Genomic DNA, 20,349 nt, shown 5'->3' with positions numbered 1-20,349 from the left:
TAGTCCTAGTGTAGTATGTCGTCCAAAAACATGAAAAAATGTCATGGTGTAGTATGTTGTCCAAAATCATAAAAAGAACTCATTGTATAGTATTAGGTCCAAAATCATGAAATAATACTTGTAGTATAGTATGTCATCAGAAATCATGAAAAAATGTCAGTATAGTATGTTGTCCAAAATCATGAAAAGAAGTCATAGCATAGTATGTCATCGAAAATCATGAAATAATAGTCCTAGTATAGAATGTCATCCAAAATCATGAAATAATAGTTATAGTATAGTATGTCGTCCAAAATCATGAAATAATAGTTATAGTATAGTATGTCGTCCAAAATCATGGAAGAAATGTCAAAATCATGAAAAAAAAATGTCATGTTACAGGATTGGGTCCAAAATCATGTAATAATTCAATTCAATTCAATTCAATTCAATTTTATTTATACAGCCCAATATCACAAATCACAATTTGCCTCACAGGGCTTTACAGCATACAACATCCCTCTGTCCTTATGACCCTCGCAGCGGATAAGGAAAAACTCCCCCAAAAAAACCCTTTAACGGGGAAAAAAAAACGGTAGAAACCTCAGGAAGAGCAACTGAGGAGGGATCCCTCTTCCAGGACGGACAGACGTGCAATAGATGTCGTACAGAACAGATCAGCATAATAAATTAACAGTAATCCGTATGACACAATGAGACAGAGAGAGAGAGAGAGAGAGAGAGATGCAGGTAATGACAGTAGCTTACAACAACATTATTGAAAGTAATAATATTATAGTTATAGTTCTGGCTACTGTGGTACAATATGTTGAAAGTATGTATTAATATCTGGCAGTATACATGTGTGACAATAGTCGTGTAGAAGTATGACTAATGACTAATGATGGCAGCAGCAGGAGGCATCTGGCAGGACCACGGCAGCAGCACAACCACACACGTCACGTTGTCCAGGCACCACTGCGATATGAGTTAATCTGAGAGACAGTGGAGCACAAAGGCTCCGGAGAAGAAGCCGAGTTAGTGACATCCAGAATGGCCGAGTTAACAAGATGCAGTAATAGAATACCAGAGAGAGAGAGAGAGAGAGAGAGAGAGAAGAAGAAGAAGAAGAAGAAGAAGAAGAAGAGAAGGTGCTCGGTGTATTATAGGGGGGTCCTCCGGCAGACTAGGCCTAAGTCAGCCTAACTAGGGGCTGGTACAGGGCAAGCCTGAGCCAGCCCTAACTATAAGCTTTATCAAAGAGGAAAGTCTTAAGTCTAGTCTTAAATGTGGAGACGGTGTCTGCCTCCCGGACCGTAACAGGAAGATGATTCCACAGGAGAGGAGCCTGATAGCTAAAGGCTCTGGCTCCTGATCTACTTTTGGAGACTTTAGGGACCACGAGTAACCCTGCGTTCTCAGAGCGCAGTGTTCTGGTGGGATGATATGGCACTATGAGCTCTCTAAGATATGACGGAGCTTGACCATTTAGAGCTTTATAAGTTAACAGTAGGATTTTAAATTCAATTCTGGATTTTACAGGGAGCCAGTGCAGAGAAGCTAAAACAGGAGAAATATGATGTTGTTTCTTAGTTCCTGTTAATACATGTGCTGCTGCATTCTGAATTAGCTGGAGAGTTTTTAAGGACTTACTAGAGCTACCTGATAATAGAGAGTTACAGTAATCCAGCCTAGAGGTAACAAAAGCGTGGACCAATTTTTCTGCATCTTTTCGGGTCAGGATAGGCCTAATTTTCGCAATATTACGCAGATGAAAAAATGCAGTCCGTGAGGTTTGTTTTAAATGAGAATTAAAAGACAAATCTTGATCAAATATTACTCCGAGGTTTCTTACGGTAGTGCTAGAGGCCAGAGCAATGCCATCAAGAGAAACTATGTCATCAGATAAAGAGTCTCTGAGTTGTTTGGGGCCAAGAACAATAACTTCAGTTTTGTCTGAATTTAACATCAGGAAATTGGTGCTCATCCAAGTTTTTATGTCCTTAAGGCAATTATGGAGTTTAGTTAATTGATTACTTTCTTCTGGCTTCATTGATAAATACAACTGAGTATCATCCGCATAACAATGGAAATTTATAGAGTGATTTCTAATGATGTTACCTAAAGGAAGCATATATAGAGTAAATAGGATTGGTCCGAGCACAGAACCTTGCGTTTGCTGGACACCACCTGGACAGCCAGCAATTAAATGATGACATGTGGCTAAACATGTCATCACTGGTCAGATTTGGGAGGGGTCCAGAAAAAACTACGGAGTCCGACATCGTTTTTGCATATTCACACACCGAGGCAATATTAATTTTAGTGACCTCCGATTGGCGTAATCGGGTGTCATTGCCGCCGACGTGAATAACAATCTTACTGAATCTACGTTTAGCTTTAGCCAGCAGTTTTAAATTTGATTCAATGTCGCCCGCTCTGGCCCCAGGGATACATTTGACTATGGTCGCTGGTGTTGCTAACTTCACGTTCCTCAGAATAGAGCTGCCAATAACCAGAGTTTTATCCTCAGCGGGTGTGTCGCTGAGTGGGGAAAAGCGGTTGGAAACGTGAACAGGCTGGTGGTGAGCCGTGGGCTTCGGCTTAGAGCTGCGCTTCTGGCGAACCATAACCCAACCTCCCGGCTGAATGGGAGTTACCGGAGGACAGTTAGCAGAGGCTAAGGCTATGCTATGTGGCTCCGCACCAGCTACATAATATAATAAGAGTGATAGTATAGTATGTTGTCCACAATCATGGAAAAAAATGTCATAGTATAGTATGTCATCCAAAATCATGCAAAAATGTCATAGTATAGTATGTCGTCCAAAATCATGAAGACAAGTCACAGTATAATATGTCGTCCAAAATCATACAAAAATCTCATAATATAGCATCTTGTCCAAAATCATGATAAGAAGTCATACTATAGTATGTCGTCCAAAATCATGAAAAAATAGTCATAGTATAGCATGCCGTCCAAAATCATGACAAAATGTCATAGTACAGTATGTCGTCCAAAATCATGAAAAAATGTCATAGTATAGCATGTCGTCCAAAATCATGAAAAAAATGTCATAGTATAGCATGTTGTCCAAAATCATGAAAAAATGTAATAGTATAGTATGTCGTCCAAAATCGTGAAAAAAATGTCATAGTATAGTATGTTGTCGAAAATCATGAAGAAATGTCATAGTATAGTATGTTGTCAAAAATCATGACATAATGTCATAGTATAGCACGTCATCGAAAATCATGAAAAAATGTCATTGTATACCATGTTGTCGAAAATCATGAAAAATGTCATAGTATAGTATGTTGTCCAACATCATGAAAAAATGTCATAGTATAGTATGTCGTCCAAAATCATGCAAACATGTCATTGTATAGTATAGTATTGTATAGTGTCCAAAATCATCAAAAAATGTCATAGTATGGTATGTCGTCCAAAATCATGAAAAAATGTCATAGTATAGTATGTTGTCTAAAATCATGAAAAAAAATGTCATAGTACAGTGTGTTGTCGAAAATCATGAAAAGATGTCATAGTATAGTATGTTGTCCAAAATCATGAAAAAAAATGTCATAGTACAGTATGTCGTCGAAAATCATGAAATAATAGTCATGGTATATAGTACGTTGTCGAAAATCATGATAAGAAGTCATAGTATAGTATGTCATCCAAAATTATGAAAAGATAGTCATAGTATAGTATGTTGTCGAAAATCATGAAAAAAATGTCATAGTATAGTATGTTGTTGAAAATCATGAAAAAATGTCATAGTATAGCATGTTGTCTAAAATCATGAAAAAATGTCATAGTATAGCATGTCATCCAAAATCATGAAAAAATGTCATAGTATAGCATGTCGTCTAAAATCATGAAAAGATGTCATAGTATAGTATTTCGTCCAAAATCATAAAAAAATGTCATAGTATAGCATGTTGTCGAAAATCATGAAATAATAGTCATAGTATATAGTACGTTGTCGAAAATCATGATAAGAAGTCGTAGTATAGTATGTTGTCTAAAATCATGAAAAGATGTCATAGTATAGTATGTCGTCCAAAATCATGAAAAAAATGTCATAGTATAGCATGTCGTCTAAAATCATGAAAAGATGTCATAGTATAGTATTTCGTCCAAAATCATGAAAAAATGTCATAGTATAGCATGTTGTCAAAAATCATGAAATAATAGTCATAGTATATAGTACATTGTCGAAAATCATGATAAGAAGTTGTAGTATAGTATGTTGTCGAAAATCATGAAAAGATGTCATAGTATAGTATGTCGTCCAAAATCATGAAAAAATGTCATAGTATAGCATGTTGTCGAAAATCATGAAATAATAGTCATAGTATATAGTACGTTGTTGAAAATCATGATGAGAAGTTGTAGTACAGTAGGTTGTCGAAAATCATGAAAAAAATGTCATAGTATAGCATGTTGTCGAAAATCATGAAATAATAGTCATAGTATATAGTACGTTGACGAAAATCATGATAAGAAGTCGTAGTATAGTATGTTGTCTAAAATCATGAAAAGATGTCATAGTATAGTATGTCATCCAAAATCATGAAAAAATGTCATAGTATAGCATGTCGTCTAAAATCATGAAAAGATGTCATAGTATAGTATTTCGTCCAAAATCATGAAAAAATGTCATAGTATAGCATGTTGTCAAAAATCATGAAATAATAGTCATAGTATATAGTACACTGTCGAAAATCATGATAAGAAGTCGTAGTATAGTATGTTGTCTAAAATCATGAAAAGATGTCATAGTATAGTATGTCGTCCAAAATCATGAAAAAATGTCATAATATAGCATGTTGTCGAAAATCATGAAATAATAGTCATAGTATATAGTACGTTGTTGAAAATCATGATGAGAAGCTGTAGTACAGTAGGTTGTCGAAAATCATGAAAAAAATGTCATAGTACAGTATGTTGTCAAAAATCATGAAAAAATGTCATAATATAGCATGTCGTCAAAAATCATGAAAAAATGTCATAGTATAGTATGTCGTTCAAAATCATGAAAAAATGTCATAGTATAGTATTTCGTCCAAAATCATGAAAAGATGTCATAGTATAGCATGTCGTCCAAAATCATCAAAAGATGTCATAGTATAGCATGTCATCTAAAATCATTAAAAGATGTCATAGTATAGTAGGTCGTCGAAAATCATGAAAAAAATGTCATAGTACAGTATGTTGTCAAAAATCATGAAAAAATGTCATAATATAGCATGTCGTCAAAAATCATGAAAAAATGTCATAGTATAGTATGTCGTCCAAAATCATGAAAAAATGTCATAGTATAGTATTTCGTCCAAAATCATCAAAAGATGTCATAGTATAGCATGTCGTCTAAAATCATTAAAAGATGTCATAGTATAGCATGTCATCTAAAATCATTAAAAGATGTCATAGTATAGTAGGTCGTCGAAAATCATGAAAAAAATGTCATAGTACAGTATGTTGTCAAAAATCATGAAAAAATGTCATAATATAGCATGTTGTCAAAAATCATGAAAAAATGTCATAGTATAGTATGTCGTCCAAAATCATGAAAAAATGTCATAGTATAGTATTTCGTCCAAAATCATCAAAAGATGTCATAGTATAGCATGTCATCTAAAATCATTAAAAGATGTCATAGTATAGCATGTCGTCTAAAATCATTAAAAGATGTCATAGTATAGCATGTCGTCCAAAATCATGAAAAAATGTCGTCCAAAATCATGGAAAAATGACATAGTATAGTATTTCGTCCAAAATCATCAAAAGATGTCATAGTATAGCATGTTGTCTAAAATCATGAAAAGATGTCATAGTATAGCATGTCGTCTAAAATCATTAAAAGATGTCATAGTATAGCATGTCGTCCAAAATCATGAAAAAATGTCGTCCAAAATCATGGAAAAATGTCATAGTATAGTATTTCGTCCAAAATCATCAAAAGATGTCATAGTATAGCATGTTGTCTAAAATCATGAAAAGATGTCATAGTATAGCATGTCGTCTAAAATCATTAAAAGATGTCATAGTATAGCATGTCGTCCAAAATCATGAAAAAATGTCGTCCAAAATCATGGAAAAATGACATAGTATAGTATGTTGTCAAAAATCATGAAAAAAATGTCACAGTATAGTATGTTGTCGAAAATCATGAAAAAATGTCATAGTATAGTATGTCGTCCAAAATCATGAAAAAATGTCATAGTATAGTATGTCGTCCAAAATCATGAAAAAATGTCATAGTATAGTATGTCGTCCAAAATCATCAAAAAAATGTCATAGTATAGTATGTCGTCCAAAATCATGAAAAAATGACATAGTATAGTATGTTGTCGAAAATCATGAAAAAAATGTCACAGTATAGTATGTTGTCGAAAATCATGAAAAAATGTCATAGTATAGTATGTCGTCGAAAATCATGAAAAAAATGACAGTATAGTATGTTGTCGAAAATCATGAAAAAAAATGTCACAGTATAGCATGTCGTCCAAAATCATGAAAAAATGTCGTCCAAAATCATGAAAAAATGTCATAGTATAGTATGTCGTCGAAAATCATGAAAAGAAGTCATCGTATAGTGTGATGAAAAAAAAATCAGAAAAAATATCAAAGTATGTTTTAAAATTGTCATGAAAATAGGATATTATGACACAAGAAAAGTCACAAAAATATCATAATATAGTATGATGTTAAAAAAGTGACAAAAAAAGAACTCCAAAGATTAATGCAAGGTTACTACAATGTGTGTGCAAAACAATGACCAAGAATCAAATCAACTTCTAAGAGACGCAGAGGAGGTAAAACCACGAAGAGACACATAATCATTGCAAAAGATGTGTAATAACTAACAGGATAATAACTTCAGTCTGGGTCTATTCCGCTGCATGAGACTATTTATATGCCCATTGTCTCAGGACCCATTCATGTATGGAAAGCAGTAATTGAGAAGTGTTTGTCACAACACAGGTTAATAACAGTAACATGATGCAGCCTCTTTAAAAAGCAATTTAATTCAGTTTTAAAGTTTTACATTTCCCATGGGTTAGCTTGTGAAAAACAGAAGTCTGACCGCGCCTCATAGTTTAAACTGTAGATTTAACAATGGAGATGGTAACAGATCGTAATGATTAAAACTCCATAGATTTCCAGACATAAAAATGCTTCAAAAAATCCAACCCCAAAATACAGTGACATGTAACACTACAAAAGCCATTTGTGATGCTTTTCTGAATATTTTCTTTATCCTTGCATGATTGTGAGGGATTAGTGGCTGTGCTCAGTGTGTTGCATTACAGTACCTGTGGCTCAATTATTGCTCATATTTTCTTAAACAAGTGCCTGTTGAAGCAGACAGATGGCTATTACAGCTCCTTCAGAATACAGAATGAGATGAGATGCTTTAAAATGGCTGGATTTCCCAAAAGACTGGAGTTAAAATGACACAAAATGAACTTTAGCAACATAATTACAAAAGCCAATATGCTTTGTTGTGTAAACACATTTTTTCTTTTATAAATAATGATGTCTTTTACTGAACACATTATTCCATTATGAAAGCTTATGGACCTTAGAAAAATATCCCTTTGGCATTTTTGTTGCTTTATAGCCACTGACGATGAAGACTAGGAGGCTAGCCATACATATGCCTCGTATCAAATCCATTGAAAAATAAGTATAAAAAAGCCACTATATATATAAATATAAATATATACAAAACAGTCAATCCATCATGAAGGGTAGGAATGCTAGTTTTTGACATCTCTTCCCACAGAACTGAAATACATTTCTTGGGGTATTTTGGTACAAGTCAAATTTAAATGTATCACACCACAAGCACTGAGAAAGAATATTAACGCATATAAATGCATGGGATGCACTCCAAATGTGATTCTGTGAGAGGGAAACAAAGATATGAGAGGTGCAAGCAGAGTGCTACAATAATTGTGTGCATTCTCTTCCTACAGATTTAGACAAAGAAACTGAAAAAAAGAGAAGAAGCCAGAATTAATCAAGGAGAAGAAAATACAAATTGTGATTCTTGTCACCTCCCCTGGGTTGTTCGAAAATGTACAAAAGGAGTGGAACACAGTGAAAATACAGAGGCGAGACCAAAATAAAAGGCAGTAATATAGCAATGAATTGGCGTTCAAAGGGAAAAAGAATGATGCAATAAAAATGTTCAGCCGGTGTGTCTTAGCAGGCCTAATTCCAGCGGGGCCCTTGGAAAGAAACTGTGGATTTTTGCTCAGGACTACAGCAGAAATCTGTGTGGGTAAATCTATACAATTCAGCAACAAAGGGGCTCCTTGATTTCATTTTGAGGTCAGATTTAATAACTTTGGATCGCGGTCTTTGGCTTCCTGTCTTCTCCGTAGCCTCTTTGCTTCAGTCCTCATTGCCCCTCTACTCGATCACCTCTACATCTTTACCAGGGGCCCTTCATAGGTGGGCCCTTGGGGCTGTACTCTACTTGATGGCTCATACAGTCTCCAGGATTACATCGTCCATCATTTCCCTTTGAACCAGTCTGCCCAGGAGGGCCTGGGATTCCAGGAACACCCTGCTGGCCAACAGGACCTGGGGGTCCCATCTTTCCATAGCCTGGGGGACCTGGAACGCCTGGAAATAGAGGAAATAGAATGTTATGAGTGTGGAACCATCACTGCCATGGTACTTATCGTCAAAGAAAAAAATAAACCAAAAGATGGAACATTTAAAGGAATAATTTGACACTTGGGTAGGACACGCATGTCAAACTATTATCAGGTGGAGTTTGAATATTTAGTGGAAGATGGTTGCAGATGTAAGTGCCTTCACAAAATGTAATGGGGTACATTACCTGGTGCTCCTGGAGGTCCAACATCTCCCATCTCTCCAACACCCTTATCTCCTTTTTCTCCAGTTGGTCCTCGTGGTCCTACAGAAAGAGACCACACATTTTGACCATGTGGCAGATAAACCATTTACAGCTAGCTAATGATGACATTGATGTCACTGCGATGGTGCTGGCTGGATTATTGATATAAGTGAAGGCTCACCAGCGGGTCCTTGGGGTCCTGGCCGGCCTTGTCTGCCAATATGTCCTGGGATTCCAGGTGCACCTGGATTCCCAGGACTACCTGGTGTTCCATCTTTCCCTGGGGGCCCAGGCCGACCTGGGGATGCCACCATCTCTACAGGCATCTGTACTCGAGACATGTAGTAGGCCATTCTCTCTGGGGAGGGAAACATGCAATAACAAACAATGATTCAACAGTGGCAATACCGGGGCGTCCCAGAGGAGAGATGGAATAATTCTTTGAAAGAGAGATGTGCATCTGAAGGGGAAATGTTGCTCGAGCCTAGAAATGGCAGCATTATACACAATAAACAGTCACATAACAATACACATGCCCTCACCATCAAAGATCTTGATGACATGCTGGCGGATGAAGTTCTTGATTTCATCATAATTGACTACAGCCTGTTTGAGAAAGGAGTAATAAAGAGAAAAACAAAATGGCAAACATTAATCAAGGAAGATAATTAACAAATTAATTATTTACAAGAGCAGATGGAGCTAGTGAGCGCCTCTGGCCACTGTACTGTGTGCCATCACCTCTTTTCACAACCAAGCTGGATAGTGCATAATTTAGAGCTGATTAAAAGGGAAAAAAATAAAAATAGAATTAGGCTACAGAGTTGTAAAAGTGTAATGAAGCTGTGTCTTACATCACTTCCTGGTGAACCTGGAGGACCGGGCGACCCAGGGATCCCTGCTGAGCCTGGGCTTCCCCTCTCTCCTCTGGGTCCGGCTGGGCCAATCATGGGCTGTGCGTCCTTTGAGTGGTAACCTCCACCGCCAGGAGGCCCGGGTCGACCTCTCTCTCCTGGAGGACCCCTCTGGCCTGCTGCACCTGGTTCACCCTGGGAGACAAACAGACAGATAGACAGGCACACAGTCACAGTCACAGACACATCTTGATTTACTGTTACTATTGTTTTTATTGAGTGAAGCTCTTTGTGTTGCACTCTGTTTTTATGAAAAGTGCAAAGTAAATAAAGTTTGATTGATTGATTGATTGACTGATGAAACAAAATCACAAAAAAATATAGTGAAGTATGATGAAAAAAATTATAAAAATGCAATAGTATAGTATGATATAAAATTGTATATATTATATATTGTATACATAACTGACAGTTTTTAAGATTTTTTTCATCATACTATACTATGACATTTTTTGTGATTATTTTTTTTATCATACTATGGCATTTTCAATACAATTTTATATCATACTATACTACTACATTGTATATGATTCTTTTTCATCATACTATACAGTGACAGTTTCATGACAATTTTATATCACACAATTCTATGACATTTTTGTGGGGGTTTTCATCATACTAAACTATTATATTTTTTTAAATATTTTTTTCCTTAATACTATACAATGACATTTTTCCTGACAATTTTATATCATACTATACTATGATATTGTCTTATGATTTTTTTCATCATACTATGCTGACTTTTTTTTCATTATATAATACTATTACATTTTTATGACAGATTTTCATCATGCTGACATTTTTTGTGATTTTTTTATCATACCATACTATGACATTTTTCATGACAATTTTATACTATACTATGACATTTTTATGATTTTTTTCATCATAATATACTGACATTTATTTTTTCATTATATAATACTGACAATTTTTATGATTGATTTTCATCATACTGTACTGTAACATTTTTTCTGATTTTTTTCATCATATAATACTATCACATTTTTTTGTGATTTTTTTTCCATCATACTATACTATAATTTTGGGAAAGACCACTGGGCTCAAACCTTTGGGTGCATTGTCCAAAAGGAGTCTTTGAATGAATCAAAAAAATGAATTAAAAAAAATGGCCTAAAGGGCTCTGTGTTGAGCTTTTTTCTGTATTGAAAAGATGACAAAATAAGCTAACTTTTCTGCATTCTGGAGGTGTGTGATCATAGTATAATATGACACATTTTTTATGATTGATTTTTTTTTTTTATCATTCCATAATTGTATTTTTTTGTGATTTATTTTCATCATACTTTACTGTGACATTTTTTATGATTTTTTCCATCATACATTACTGACATTTTTAATGATTTTTTTTCATCATACATTACTGTGACATTTTTAATGATTTTTTTTCATCATACCGTGGATAAGTCTTCGCTCTAACCTATCGAGGCATGGACACATGATCCTTGGGGAGTCTCCTATGGTGTCTGGTGGATACTTTAAGTCCCATGGGCTGCAAGGTGGGGTACAGCCATCACATGGATGCTCAACTGAATTGGGATCTCTGGAATTCAGAGGCCACTTTGTCACCTTGAGCTCTTTGTCACATTCCTTGAGCCATTCCTGAGCAGTTTTTGCAGTGTGGCATGGCATTGCGAATGGTGCGAATCAAGTAGCATCCACATGAATGTGGATGCTACTTGGTGTAAAAGAGTGGTATCAATCTTCTCATCTACCTTTAGCCCACAAAGCAAATGGTTGACTATTATGTTCTTTCTTCAGTCACTTTTCCTGCTTTTATCTGTTTAATTATTTTTCAACCTTTGAGAGGTACATGAAGATCATTATCAACCGTATTTCAGAGAAGACGCAGGTCCATTCAGACAGCTTTTGGCCACGTCTATATCACTTTCCGCACAACTGAGCCCCCCATTCAGGTTGTTTAAATACACTCAAAAAACAGCCCTGCTACATTAGCGACAGTGATTTATCAAGGACAAAGCAGCCCATAATGGACGTGTAATGTTTACACGTCACCGACAGACAAGCGGCTCTTGAAATAGAGAGGAGGGAGAAGAATAGAGGAGTCCGTTCTCGTCTTTCTCCTCTGTTCTCCTCTTCTGTGCAGCTAAAACCCTGACAATGCCGTCCTGTCAGCGTGACAAATAGCCTCATCTAGCATCTCCCCTCAAGCTTAATAGCATTATCCCAGAGGCAGAGAATAACTTTATCACTGCATCCACCTACAGTACTGTAAGCCTGTGTCCAAGGAGAGATCCAACAGGCTCTACAGCTACAGAGGGTGAGCAGACGGTTTGGAGAGAGGTGAAGTGAGGTGAGGAGGAAGGAGGGTGTCGGTGGGAGGGTCGGAGGGTTAGTGAACTGATGACTGTGTTAAGTGCGGGTGCTGAGTGGGCAGAAATGGAGAGAGCAAGCGTGTTCAGCACCATAGAGCGCCGACCTAAGCCTCCCTGAGCTAACAGGAACAGGAAAAGGCCGCATCTCCCTGCATTAAGATGGTCTGCGGTGGTAATGGATGGATGCTCAACTTCACGACACACACACACACTCAAACAATACCACCCCGAGTCGGCTCTTACCTTTTGACCTGGCTGCCCGTTGTCCCCTGGCATGCCTGCCGATCCCTGTCAAAACACAGATCCATCAAAGCGATGAAATGTGCACATCGCCACATTGCCCTGTCTCTACTATACTTTTATGTGGCCAAACACCAAACCCAGACACTACTCACATCTTTGCCAGCGGCACCATCGCTGCCTGGCTCTCCCTATAAGACAAAATCAAAGCAGGGAAAAAAGATAAGTGAGATATTTTGGCATGGTAGTAGTTCCAATGATGTAGACACAAGTTGAGAGGTACTAACAATGAGCCCTGGGTGCCCGGGTGGTCCTGGGGCTCCTCCCATCCCTGGAAGACCCCTCTCACCGGCTTGGCCCTTATCTCCTTTTATACCCTACAGAGGGCAGATGGAGAATTCAGATTTTCATTTATTGTTTGCACTTTACAAAGACAGAACTCCAACTGTGTCCTGTTTCTCACACACACACACACGCACACACACACGCACAGAAACAATATACAGTATAGCTCATAATGCATAATTCTAGCACATTAATTTCAACTTGTGAATCTTTAAATTGATGCCATAAAAGATGCCATATATTTATCTCTGCTCATCTATCTTCTTCATTATTTCCATTATGCGTAGCTTCTGTAATTATTTACTGTAATCATAATTAATGTTAGTATTATTTGTTATGCTAAGTGCTTATTATATTCTGTATTTTATTTTGATCTCCAGCACGTATTTGGCTACTGAAATATATCCCTTTGAGAATGTTAAAGATTTTGCTTGTTTTTTTTTGTTTTTTTTTAAAAAATATGTTTGCCAAGTGTTTCACAGCTTTTCTCTTACCACTCCTGAAGGACCAGGAGGTCCTGGTGGTCCAGCTGGACCTGTAGGGCCCTAATGAGAAAAGAAAACATTATTCAAGTTTCACACACAAACACACAACAATATCAAGAGAACATGCTTGCTCTGGGTCAAAAGGGCAGTGAACTTACAACGTGGCCGGGGGGTCCAGGTCGTCCCTGGGTTCCTGGGGTGCCGGGATCACCCTGGAAAGGTCACAGATTGACCTTTATCAAGCTCCAGGGTTACACTGACTACGATTTATACAGTACACTCTTGCTTTGGGCTTTTATTCGTCACAGATTATCAATGACTGCTTTATTATTTATCTAAATCCACTCTGGGTCGCAATAGAGAGCAAAAGTACTCACCTCGTGTCCTGGCCTGCCTGGTGATCCAGGTGGACCTGAAGGTCCAGCTTCACCCTAAAGAAATAAGGAAGTAATGAAATGTAAGAAAGGAAGCGTGAGTAGAATGCATCACTCCTCTACTAGTGGAGACTCAAAGCAGCAAGGTAGCAAAGTAACAACACAGAGACTGTCATGACAGTTGGCATAATTACCAGTTTGATAAAACAACTTGGCCTAATGCACAAGCAACAGACAGCAATGGGATGTTGACAAACAGACAGACATGGTGTGATGGTAAAGCAATGAGCTGTTGGCTAACCTTCTGTCCAGGGAAGCCAACATGGCCGGTTTTCCCTTTGAATCCCTGAGGAGAGACATCAAAGAGAATGAGATTGGTACAGTATCAAAATTCACAAAGTCGAGGCTGCCAAAGAACAGGCAGACATGTCTTTGAAATCCCGAACACCTGCTCTCGGGTAGAACACAAACTGAGATACAGAGAGTGAGTGAGGGAAATAAAAAAAAGAAACAGAAACTACTTGTTTCTTCACTGACGCTGACTGCAGTGACTATCTGCTGCATAAGTATAGAGGCAGAAAGATCTGAGAAGATCTTAGAGGAAGATGGGAAGCTTAGAAGTTTCTAATGGGGTCACATCAGCAGTGACATCTAAAACATTAACAAGACTCTAGCGCACATACATGAGTCACAGTCCGCACTAATCTGACTAAGGGTGCTGTTGGTGAAACTATACAAAAGTCACGAATTAAGATCACAACCATCTTGACCTATCTTGAAACTTTTCTATACATAGGCATTCATTTTAATACAAAATCAAGTCACAATCCGGAGAGCACAATAAATTCACCCATGGCTTGGCAATCCATCTCTCCATTAAGAGCTTTAGATAGGCGTTCAATGAAAAAGGTTTAGTCGCACAGGCTGATTTGCATGTTTGTGAAACTCAAGGTGAGCTGTGGCGATGCAATCCTAATGCATTGTATAAAAACTATGCCTACCAGATTGTATCTGCCAAAACAAGCTGCTTTCTGTGAAAAATAACGAGGGCGTTGCTGATGTGAATGTTTAAAAGACACAACATTTACATTTATCTCTGAATGATTGCACGTTATAACACCAATAAGAGTCTACAGCCATTCTCATGGGTCTGTAAGGGCTGTATTTAGACTTATAGCTTCATGCTAACACATTTTTGGTTTAAGATGTTAGCGTGGTTACATCTGCATCAATACAGGGTACAGCTGAGGCTGATGGAAATGTAATTATTTTGGAGGTGTTTGCTCATAAACCAAAGTACCAGACAATTCAAAAATCTGACCTAATGATGGTGCCAGAGAACAGGGCGAGGGACAAGTAAATTAATTGTGCATATTGTAAGTTCAGGCAGGACACCATGTCAAACTCACATCCCAGCTACATCAGCTGATCTCAAACAGCCCAGTCAACTGATGGATCAGCTGATTGATGGAGGGGAGTCAGCTGATAGATCACATGATTCCTTTCTATGCAATCAATTGGTGAGGGCGCCCTATTTAAACTGCTCTGGCCTGCCCACTGTTGCTGCTTCCTCTGCAAGCTGCTTTGAAATTGTTTTTGATGCCTTCTCAGTTCTGTTCCTGCAGGGTCTTTGCTGCTACTCTCCCTGCCTTAGGCTTGCCAAGGAGGCGCATGGAAGGGCAGGGAGGTGTGCTCTCTCTGCCCTATGGATATCCACATAGGTGTGTGGAAGAGGCTCTCTGCATAGGCCCAGGAAAGGCAGAGAGGCCCCAGAACAGAGCCATACTGCCAAGTACAATACTGGAAATGGAAAATATGGAAAAAAATGGTAACAAAGTTTTATGTGACTAAAGTGGTCCTGACTGAATTATAATTGATCCTTAGTGGGACATCAATGTATAAACAAAAGTTCATGGCAATCCACTAGGGGTGGGAATCTCTAGGCACCTCACAAATCAATTCCAATTAAACTTCTTGCAATTATATTCTATTCCTGATTTTTTTTAACTGTGTCCCTTCTTGCTACTTTTAAAAGATACTGTATTTGTAATGATATATGATTAAAAAATAAAACAAAGATGGATTCACCGTCGTTATAATGGATGCCTAACCTAGCCTACCAAGTGGCAACCTCCAAGGCTGAAAAATGAAGTCAACGCATCAAGTGCCAAAAACTGCAGTTCCTTGAACGGCCACTTGAGGCTGGCTCCGGAATGGAGCCAATCCCCATAGACACCCATATCAAAATGCTTGAATTTAAAATAGAAAGAAACACATTTACAGCCTGGTACAAAAAACGGTTTGGGTCTTTGTAGGTAATTTCAACATTTGTATGGAGGGTGAATTTTTAAATAACTCACACGTTTAAATTTTATCAAGGCTTAAAAATATACATGTTTAGGAGTGAAGCTGCTTGAGTGACAGGCTGTCTGCAAGCTGTCGCTACAGTCTATGAGTCAGATCCACCCCTCTCTCATCCACAACTCCACCCTCTTGGTCCCTTCTGGCTCCAAAAAACCAAGATGGCGACAGCTTAACTGCCAAACTCTAGGCTCAAACAGCAGTTGACAAACCAATGGGTGACGTCACGTTAGCTACGTCTATTATTTTCTACAACCTATGATCTTGACGCATCAACATTTTTTTATTTCTATTCATGATTTATTTCTTCTTACTGTGTTCTTACTTGCTAGTTTTTAAACACAGAGTATTTGTAATGATCCATAATTAAAATAAACAAATGAATTTACTACATTATCTCTTATTTATACAATAGTGGTAAGAAATGGAAGCCGAGCCAAGCTAACCCAAGAATGTAAACAGGATGCACATGTTTGTGTCCCTTTGATGTCCAATTGTTTCAGCCATAAAGAAGGTACGGCCCGGTCTTACAACATTTCTTACAGGCCATCATGTCAAAAATTAAATATCATTTTTATTATTACTGATTTTTCTACATCGAGACATCATCTTTTAAAAGAGAATTGTGATGCATCTAGACAATCATTTTTCCTCTCACCCCTACAAACCAAGCGACAATTGACTCAAAAACACAAATGTGAGCCTCATGGTGGTGCTGGAGGAACAGTCATGCAACTAGCATGGCTAAAAATCTCAATATATATGACTGGAGAAATTGATTCAGACATAGAATGAGTTAAAACCCTGTTATTTTCTGCAGCTGTCTGACTCTTAATGCGCGTTTTAAGGATTCATATTACAGAACATCAAAGGGTTACATGATTCATAAAGATAGGTACAAAAATTGCATTATTTTCCATTTTCAGCACTTCAGGTTACACGCAGTATACTTCTCATGCCTAATTCATGTTGTTTTCTGCACTGGATCGACAAAAGAATCAAATCAGGTCATGTAAATGTTAAAGGTGATACTTACTGGGATTCCTCGTGGTCCTATTGGGCCTGGAGGGCCTGCCTCTCCCTGATAAGGAAAAAAAATGGCAGCACAAAAGGTCAACTGTTATATGCATGTATTTAACTTTACCAAGTATAGCATGACCTCAGCTTGTGTTTGGATACTCTGCTTGTATATGTGCATGCCTGTCTGTAACTTACCCGCAGCCCTGGTTTCCCATCTTTTCCATCAACTCCCTCAATCCCAGGGGGGCCCTTTCATTGCAAACACAGACGGAGAGTGCAAATGAGGATACTGAACACCTTACAGGTCATAGATATGTTAGAATGGGTCAAACTGGTAATACAATATTTATATACCATCAGCCCAGGGGAGCCTGGGGAGCCTGGTGGTCCAGTTGGTCCCTGGGAACCTTGAGTGCCATCATTGCCCTTTGAAAGCAGAGATTTTCAGCACAACAACAGATAATGTTGGATGCAAAAACTAAATGTGTGACTTGTACTCACCCTTTCGCCTTTGAGCCCAGTGGTACCTTCCCTTCCAGGTTTTCCGGAAGGACCTGGTGCACCCTAAAAAAATACACAGTAACATATAAAATCACTACAATGACTCCAAAGGTAAGAACTTGTTGTAGAGGAGTTATGCATTTACATACTGGTGGTCCTGGGAAACCTGGTTGTCCTTGGAAACCCTTGAAATGGAAAGAGTCGCATATGAATATGGATTTTTAATTTCTAATATTCAAATTTTTCTATTACATGTATGAGTACAAACCTGATCCCCCTTGGCACCAACAGGCCCTGCTGGTCCCGTGTCTCCTTTAATGCCCTGTAGACACAGATGGGCTCAAATTATTCTCTCTTATTACAGTTTGTAATGATAAACGAGGAAGCCAGCTCTTAATATTGCCGAGCAAAATTTATGATGAAACACTGACCGCTGCACCAGCCGGCCCTTGGTACCCAGGGTTACCGGGAGCCCCCTGCAGAGGTGAAGGAAATGTTAGCCAGTTAATATGCAACACTATCATCGAATGCATTGTGTATTATATCACACTGATGGTATAATGGCTTACTGATTCTCCTTTCTGACCAGCGCTTCCTGGGCTCCCACGTTCGCCCTTCAGTCCCTGACAAATACATATAGACACTTAATCAATGTAACCACCTTTCCATCCATTAAAGCTGTCAGACTGCTCTCCATCCCATACTTCTTTTATAATGAAGCAGATAAGAGTAACTTACAGGAAGTCCAGGCGGTCCCATGGATCCTGGATAGCCGGGCGTCCCTGGAGGGCCCTGAGGTAAAGTTCATACAATCAATCAAGCATGAAAAAAAATATTTTTCTACATGTTATGATTTCGGGGAAATTGATTGGCAGATACTCGCCAGCTCGCCCTTCAGTCCTGCGAGGCCGGGTAACCCTCGCTCACCCTGCTGACCCTGAGAATGTCAGAGTGAGAAATGATTAGAAAATGAGGGAGTAGATGTGATATGTATGCTTCCCTGGTGGAAATGTGCCAAGGACAAGGCGAGTCAATATCAAAGGGAGGAAATAGCGAACTGGCTTGTGCCGTCTCCCTCTGGGACTGCCTCCATTTGATTTTGTCCTCTGCTCTACACCTCCATCAGGCTTCAGGATACTGATTTAGGTCTATGATGGTGATATCCGGAGGCTGAACATCGCCTGCTCGGTCCAGCTGGATGCTGCATTCAATTTTTATTTTTCACTCCCCGCACCAATGATACAAAATGGCTTCCCTCCTTTCATCCTCGCCTCATTTATTGTGCTGCAGATTCAGATGCAAACTCTACCAAAGCTGCAGACTTCATTAAGTCATTTATCTCTTTGGGACATCGAACAAACAAAACGAATGAGCAGCATTTGTGTGTTACTAAGCAACAAAATATGTGATCACACTACAGACTGACTTTACCTCTGTAATGCATAACATCTCAACCCTAATTGAATACTGAATGCTGTTTTGACGTAAACATTAATATGCATGTGCGAGTGTGATCTGTTGCCTAGCAACAGCTGCTGTAAGCAGAAGACAGATGAGTGCTGGAAGAAAAGAAAGAAGTTGGAGTGAATAAAAGAATGTCAATGGACCCTTTCAAGAAGGTGGTGGTGGTAGGGGGTGATAATTAACTGTTTAGCTAATTGTCCTTTTAGAATAAATAAATAAAGCTGAACATCAAAAAAAATGTTAAGAACATCACTGTGAGATATTAGTTATTAGAGTGATTACTGAGGGCTGTAATTTAGAGAAAGTAATTACTAATTGATCATTCTAAGGGGAAACTAATTAGTAGCTCATCATTGTGAGTAACTTCCTCGCCACTGAATATGAGTGATGTAATCAGCAGCGGGGTCACACATCTCTCCCTCACAAACAGTACAAACAGACACACGGCGGCACACAGCGGACGCTAACACCTGCTATAAAGTGCCACTACGCCGCAAATGGATTCCATGCAGCGCTCACACAGCTCTTCCATTTAGCACCTCTATTCTCCTAAAACAATAAATCTGTACGAGGAGGAGGAGGGAGGAGGAGGGGGGAGGGGGGGGGGGGGGGGGGTCGGTCTGCACAGCGGTCCCACTCTCCATCACTTAGACGGGGGAATAATTGAACAACTGGAGAAAGAGACAACCAAATCGTTTCCTCATCTGAAATAACTTTCATTAGAGAGCCACGGGGAGACGCAGAGAGGGCGGAGAGATGGCAAGGATGGCATAATCAAGGGCTGCTTGATATAAAAGTGGGATGATCGGTATTTGAAAGAGTCAAAAAGAAAGCGAGGAGCAGATCAGATACAGGTATTAAAATCAAAGGTGGAAAGTAACTGAGTACAAATAGTCAGTTTTGAGGTGCTTGTTCTGATTCTATCTAATGCTACTTCAAACCTTTATCTTATTACATTTCAGGGGAAACTATTGTACGTCTTACTCCATTTATTTGACAGCTATATTTACTTTTCAGATTAGGGTTCTACATCAAAAGAAATAAAACAACATCTAATAGCTTTAAGAAGACAATGCATTGCTAAAGTAAAAATTCTAATGTTTTATTAAACATGGTTTCCCCCATAATAACTTCAAAAAAGGAACTTAAAAAGAGGCTGGAAGCTGATCTTCTCTTTCTCACTTATTGCTTTCATTTTCCACTTTCTCCAGCGCTATTTGCACTAGGTTGACCAGTGAAAGAGCAGTGAGCATCAACATGACTAAACTGACGACTAGTGTGGTGTAGTTAGCTTTTGTTTATGTTGTTTGACAGCTTGATAGCTTGTGACTGGCAGTGGCTGACACCGTATTAATGGTTAATATCTATAGGCTGCGATGGGGCTTTTGGTAGACAGTGGAAGGAAACTCCAAAGTCCGTTT

General features: G+C 38.4%; 1 protein-coding gene across 3 annotated transcripts in view; it reads right to left on the bottom strand.

Moving 5' to 3' along the window:
* Positions 1-7,246: 7,246 nt before the first annotated feature.
* The window catches only part of col16a1 (collagen, type XVI, alpha 1), a 90,807-nt gene continuing 77,704 nt past the window's right edge, over positions 7,247-20,349 (bottom strand). For all 3 annotated transcript variants that reach the window (XM_049602674.1, XM_049602677.1, XM_049602675.1), the window contains 22 exons: positions 18,348-18,401; positions 18,203-18,256; positions 18,034-18,087; positions 17,896-17,940; positions 17,733-17,786; positions 17,614-17,649; positions 17,465-17,527; positions 17,318-17,389; positions 17,159-17,212; positions 16,980-17,024; positions 13,884-13,928; positions 13,586-13,639; positions 13,367-13,420; positions 13,218-13,268; positions 12,666-12,755; positions 12,534-12,569; positions 12,382-12,426; positions 9,719-9,913; positions 9,407-9,470; positions 9,046-9,222; positions 8,847-8,924; positions 7,247-8,626 (listed from right to left, as the gene is read on the bottom strand). In XM_049602674.1, coding sequence (XP_049458631.1) covers positions 8,433-8,626; positions 8,847-8,924; positions 9,046-9,222; positions 9,407-9,470; positions 9,719-9,913; positions 12,382-12,426; positions 12,534-12,569; positions 12,666-12,755; positions 13,218-13,268; positions 13,367-13,420; positions 13,586-13,639; positions 13,884-13,928; positions 16,980-17,024; positions 17,159-17,212; positions 17,318-17,389; positions 17,465-17,527; positions 17,614-17,649; positions 17,733-17,786; positions 17,896-17,940; positions 18,034-18,087; positions 18,203-18,256; positions 18,348-18,401 — 1,614 coding nt within the window. In that variant the 3' untranslated portion in view covers positions 7,247-8,432. The remainder of the gene's footprint in view (positions 8,627-8,846; positions 8,925-9,045; positions 9,223-9,406; positions 9,471-9,718; positions 9,914-12,381; positions 12,427-12,533; positions 12,570-12,665; positions 12,756-13,217; positions 13,269-13,366; positions 13,421-13,585; positions 13,640-13,883; positions 13,929-16,979; positions 17,025-17,158; positions 17,213-17,317; positions 17,390-17,464; positions 17,528-17,613; positions 17,650-17,732; positions 17,787-17,895; positions 17,941-18,033; positions 18,088-18,202; positions 18,257-18,347; positions 18,402-20,349) is intronic.

Source organism: Epinephelus fuscoguttatus, linkage group LG17, assembly GCF_011397635.1.
Source record: "Epinephelus fuscoguttatus linkage group LG17, E.fuscoguttatus.final_Chr_v1".
Classification (NCBI taxonomy): Eukaryota; Metazoa; Chordata; class Actinopteri; order Perciformes; family Serranidae; genus Epinephelus; species Epinephelus fuscoguttatus.
The sequence above is the reverse complement of the archived record's forward strand: the minus strand, read 5'-3'. Positions and strand labels throughout refer to the sequence as shown.